General features: G+C 35.0%; 1 protein-coding gene across 2 annotated transcripts in view; it reads right to left on the bottom strand.

Annotated features, from left to right (window-relative positions):
- Positions 1-272: 272 nt before the first annotated feature.
- Positions 273-6000, bottom strand: part of timeout (circadian regulator timeout) — a 140686-nt gene continuing 134958 nt past the window's right edge. Inside the window, exons 21-28 of one of the 2 annotated variants that reach the window (XM_034318701.2) lie at positions 5334-5433; positions 4712-4846; positions 2341-2547; positions 1520-1804; positions 1175-1282; positions 957-1109; positions 690-803; positions 273-602 (exon numbers count right to left, since the gene is read on the bottom strand). In XM_034318701.2, coding sequence (XP_034174592.2) covers positions 382-602; positions 690-803; positions 957-1109; positions 1175-1282; positions 1520-1804; positions 2341-2547; positions 4712-4846; positions 5334-5433 — 1323 coding nt within the window. In that variant the 3' untranslated portion in view covers positions 273-381. The remainder of the gene's footprint in view (positions 603-689; positions 804-956; positions 1110-1174; positions 1283-1519; positions 1805-2340; positions 2548-4711; positions 4847-5333; positions 5434-6000) is intronic. The other variant, XM_034318702.2, reaches the window with a different exon arrangement.

Raw genomic sequence — 6000 nt, 5'->3', positions numbered from 1 at the left:
TAAGGGCATATTGGGTGACGAAGGAGATCATGCAGCGTGGTATACCTCGTCACTGACACTGGAACTTCAAGTCCATCGAATCTGTTTTATCGACGATAACGTCGATAAGTTGATTTCCTTCTACTTTATCAATAGATAATTATTAATTATAATTCCTAAGGTTCTTAATTGTCCTGTTGCATTAATATTAAAACAATTCTCTTCACTCTATTTTTATTTACTTGAAGAGTAAAATGTTATAAACAGTTGAATCATCTTTATTTAAAAAGAAAAGAAATAAAATATGAAATGCTATATAAAAGAAAGTGAACAATGTTAAAAAATAGATATTAAAAATTAGAAATGAAACTGGTGTTTAAAAGAGTAAAATTGTATCTTCCATTAATCTTCATCGTCGCTAATTATCATGCGAGACGTTCTTTGTTGAGTAGGTTGTTTTTCAGCGGATTCTTCTTCATCATCGCTAATTATCATTCTGGTACGTTTCTGTTCAGTATCCTGAACAGATGGTTCAGTTTCTTCGTCGCTATCCAGTAAGCGACGTTTCTTTACCGTTTCATTTTCTTTGTCCGAACTATCCGATCGATTTCTCTTTCCCTCATCTGGTACAAGTTTTTATTCAATAAACACATTTAAAATGACATCCGACAATTTTTACTTTGTTTAAACATATTCTTTTCTTTACTTACCTTCAGTATCGTGGACATTTCTCTCATTTTCCAGTTCAGAATCAGAAGAGTCGATAAGTAGTTTAGCACGACCACCAGCTTTTCTTTCCTCTGTACGTGGTTTTTCTGTAATTTCTGAATTTATGTCAACTAAATCAATCGTTCAGATTGTTACAATTAAAATTAAACAAAAAAAACATTTGTTAATCAATTTTCGGTGATCAAAGAGTTTAACCAGTTACATCAATAGAGGGCACGTAACTGAAAGTCTAAAATGTAAATGCGTACCAACAGTCTGCGAACTTCTCGTTTCCGGTTTTTCAACTTCAATATTGATCTGTTCCGTCGATTTTGAAGAAATTTTACTTTTCGATGTAATCGATTCGAAATCTACATCGGATTCAGAATCAGGCTGGCGAGAAGTGGATGGTTCTGGTTCGGCTAAAATGTACATATAAGTCTTAGTAATTTTGGTAATTAAAAAATAATTAATAAGAATTACATACCTGTAGATTTGAAATATTTTCTAATATTTTCTAAAACATCGACATCATCGTCACTTTCATTATTTCTATCGCTATCAATTTCCCCCGCGGTTGAAGCTGCTCTGGGTTCTAATTATAAAAGTATTAAATTTTAGATCAATTTATAATTGTTTTAAACATTGCTTCATATATAATTATGTATAATATTAATATTATTTTTCTATAACAATAAATCCTGAATTCTTAAAAAAGTATCTCACTGTTCCATTAATAATCTAGTGGGGTATGTTTGACCCTTGATCGTCATCAAATTACTGATTGAGAAGGTGCAAATACTTATGCAACTCACTGTATGCATTATATTACCTTCAACAACGAAGTTCCCTGCGAGTGCAGCGTCGATAAGGTTGCAGTGCTTCTGAATCGTCGAATTAAGGATATTAGATGGTATACGCCAATAAGATTCCTGTTCATCAGCAGGAGGTGTGAATCCCATGGCTCGAATAAGCTTTTGAAAGCTCGGTGAATCCATCGCTGCCGCCGAATAATCTGTCAATGGGACTAAAGGGATACCTTCGGAGCTTTCCTCGTCTCGATCGTCTAGGACATCCTGCAGGGATTCCTTGATCCATTCTAGTGCTTCGTTCATATCTGCTTATCAAAAGATATCGTTATACCTCTGCATAAAATTTTTCATATTAATCGTAAAGTATTATACATTTTTTAAATTTGATGTAGCAACAATTAGTGCAGTGCCAAAATTATCATAGTTTTCCCTATTATAAAAATAAATACATGACTCTAGCTTCAAAGTTAGAAACCGTTCTTTAAAAGAAACTGTATCCTGATAGGTGACGAATACGTTGACTCGACACAAAAGGGTGGCAGAATCGTTTTTTAACGATGTCTCTTGAAAAATCCACAGGGGATAAACCGGTACCATCTCGACACGGGTCACATTTGTATCGCAGAAGTTTCTTTGACAAGTCATTTCATTTTCCATTCGTCTTTCTTCGCGCGATCACTGCAATCTTTTGTTCCTTTTCACGCTCCAGAGACACTTGTCCTCCGTAAAGGTACATAGAGAAGAGAATAATATTCGCAGTCGCTAACGCGAATTTTATTCCCATAAATCATCGGGACCATCCCGTGAAGCTGATAACACAGGGGTCGACATTGTTACTTACTTTTTTGGATGACATCCTTCAACAATCCAGATAACTGTGCACTCGTGTAAACCATAGTTGGCTGATTCCTCTTGCCCATCTTTGTTTTTTTGCTGGTTGGTTTATTGGGAGCCTTGTTCTTACGGGTCGAGGATTTTCCAGCTTCTTCGTCGCTGCTTTCATCCTCTTCAGAATTACTAACAGACTGCGTTTCCCACGACGATTTACCTTTTTACGATGTAATAGGAAATATATATAAATGTTTCCCGATCGGGCATCTTTTCGATATTATGTACACGCAAATTGCACTATAAACTTGTATTCATTTCGACGTATAGAAATATTTAACACTATAATAGATTGCCGGACAAATAGATCTGTCAAAATAGGTATAGCAGATATGGATTTTTGGAACTAAGGAGTGGGAGGAAAAGGAATTAGTATTAAAAACTATTAAAAACCAACATATGTATTAAAAAAAGTTATTTAAGTTTTTCTATATACAATGTATATAGCAATAAAATCGTAAATGAGTCAAATTGACTCGCTCTGGCAATCTAGTATTAATTAAAAGTGGTAATTATGATCAATACTTTTCCCCTTGTAAAATTACATATTTCTAATTAATTTATTGTGATAATATTTCTTTCTTATTTCATTAATAGATACTATACAAAGAAATTTATTTATATATTTAATTTATAAAATAATACAATCGTTATCTACAATTTACATAAAAAGTTCGTTCATTATTCTTTTATAGAATATCTCTGTTTCATCACTTAGAAACACGGAAATTTTAATTAAGGTAGTAAAAACTTGGAGTCTGCTCTTCAACAGCGATTAACGTATTATAAATTCATGAGGACATCGGAAGTTAAAACTGAAGTTCAGGACTGCGTGACGGTTTTTAATTTAATACCTTCATATTAACAGATACCGGACAAAAAAGTAAGCGAACTCGAGCAGTATAAAAATGTAGATACCTATGGAAATCGTAAGGTAATAAGCGAAACAATTTTACGTTTACAGAGGGAAGAAAAAGAATCTTCCTCGGTATAGGAAATGGTATTCCCTCGATTCGCGTACGTTTCTAAAATATTTCGATCAGCACACATGCAATATTAAGATCCGCCGTTGCATAGCATCTCGCGAAATCGTATTCGTCCTCGCGACAAGGAATCCGCGAGAAAACGTTATTTCAATGCCACGTAAGCGAAGACAAAGCTTTGCTTTTATACTTCATCTCCTAACCTTGTGTATCTACAACGCGCGATCTATTGCAACACATTGAATACAAATAAGCGTAGGTGGGCGGAAAGAGAAAAACAATAACAAATGATAAATATGAAATTCCTAGCAGTGTAATGGAAAGCAGGGGAACGAGTTATATTGGAGTTGGAGCAGGAAAAGCTACGACTGAATTTCCCGTTTTTCGATATTAAATAACAAGATTTGTATTCCGCGACGAATCCACCCACGAACTACTCTCCCGTTCGTGCACAATGCTCAGGTGGAAAATTCAAATATTACTTCGATCGTGTTTTTTTGTATTCATAACTCGTGGAACTCGTTAAACACATGTTCATTCATTGATGAAAAATTCCCTTAATGAAACTACGGAAAAATTTTCTGTTATTTATTTCAATAGCTGAATTAAATAACAGAGGTTTGGAAAAATTCCATGAATTAAAATAGCAGTTTTCCATTCTTTAATCAATTATATCAGCAAAACGAAAATTCATAAATTTCGATACCATTGATAAATACAGAGTTTTCTATATACAATACATATAATTTTTTAATCGTTTCGGATAATGTGTTAGACAAAAACGATGCATAAAATTAATTATTTATCTAAGACTTCCAAAAAAATTATTTTTAAAAATCTCTACATGGAATAGAATCAATAATTTTGCTGTTCCAAGGGGCAAGAAGCGGATAACGAAATCTATATACCATCCCTTCTCTGATAGCATCGACGAAAGGTTTTTCTCTCCTCGAGCCTATAAAAGAATCGGAAGAGGGTCCTACAAGAAGATTCCGTGCAAATTGATCTTGCCTTTATTTTTTCCCCCCTTTCTCTGTTTATCTCAGGCCGTTCGCTTTCCTGCGAGGCGACACTTGCTCCCTCCAAAAACGAGTACACTGGATGCAGTCGATGGCAATCGTGTTAGCAGAAGACTGATCGAATAGGAATAGTCGGCGAATCAGAGGATGGTAAGAAAGACAGATGCGAATGGAATGGGGTAGGATTGGCCGGAACTGGGGGTGGTTCAGAGATCTGTTCGAAGTCGAAGAAAGGGCTGGAAAAAGGGACGATGCAGACGGCCACAGGATGAGAACTTAGAATGAAAAAGAAAAAAAAGAGAAAGATAGGGCGAACACTCACCGTGGTTGCTTTTTCTGGATCGTTTCTTGCGCAGCTCCTTGCGATCCGTGGCCAATCCTAATTCCAAAAGCTTCTCCTTGATCTTTGGCTTCGGCCGCTTTATTGTAAGCCCATTGAAGATCAGCTCCACGGGATCTGTTGTTCGCAACATAAACCGTATCGGCATTATTTCGACGTTTGACAGAATTGGAACGTTCATTCGATACGGATCGCAGCGAATGGGAGGAAATTAAATCAGGAAAATTGGATCCAATCTTCCGATAAGTAATCTCTGCTTGCTCTTAATAACAGCCTAACGTGTAGAATGATAAAATAAACTGAGAATCTACGATACGTTTTAATTAGAAGGATGAAACTTAAATATTAGATCATACCAAACGCTCGTGACGTTCGTATTGTTGCAGAGTGTGGTATTTCCATAATTTAGATAAATTTTATTTCATGAAAAAGTATTCTGGTTTGATATGTTCTTTCTAAAAATTTAAATTATAAAAATCTAAAGTACTCAAAATGTAATTTTATTCAAAGTAATCAAATAAAAAGCTAAAGAAACACGCGGCTTCTATTATGGAAATTTTCTTTTAAACATGATACCTAATCATGGAAATTGTTTGAATATTACCTTCATCATCTTTTAGCTGTTCCCAAAGTTCTGTGAGCTGAGTAATTTCATCCTTTGACCATTCTGTCGGAAGCTTCTTTAGAATCTCATTTCGAACGCTCTAGATCAATAATTTTTAATTATTAAAAATTATCAAATTTTCTCAAGTAAACATTCACACCCAAATACTGGTACCCCAAATCTCACGCCTACAATTCAGGATTTCTAACATGATATATCATCGAAAGTTCTGAAATTTGATTTAATTTTATAATAAAATTAAAAAATCATGTGAGTTTAATTAGAAAATCCTATATACATAATATATTCCTATCGTTTAGACATAAAGATAGCAGGGTAACTGAGTTTTTGAAGAACGTCTCCTGCTTAATTCCTGATCTGAAATCCTTGTTTCCTCGAAGAAAGGTAAACGGAAAAAGTACGATGCTTGTTTTCCAACGATTACGTTTCACCCTTGAGGTTCTTGTTGGTTCTCTTAAATGGCCGTCGCGTAGCGTTATGCGACTTCACGGATTAAATGAATGGCAAATGAACAGCTTGGCGTAGTTTTCCCTCGTTCAGTTTTCAGGGGCGAAAGGTATCCGCGCATGAAATTATTTAAATGAAATGCCCTTGCTCCCTTTCGCGGATTTTCTCGGCGAATCAATAATGTTTCGTCCCTTTCTCA

The sequence above is a fragment of the Osmia lignaria genome, chromosome 6, assembly GCF_051020975.1.
Source record: "Osmia lignaria lignaria isolate PbOS001 chromosome 6, iyOsmLign1, whole genome shotgun sequence".
Classification (NCBI taxonomy): Eukaryota; Metazoa; Arthropoda; class Insecta; order Hymenoptera; family Megachilidae; genus Osmia; species Osmia lignaria.
The sequence above is the reverse complement of the archived record's forward strand: the minus strand, read 5'-3'. Positions and strand labels throughout refer to the sequence as shown.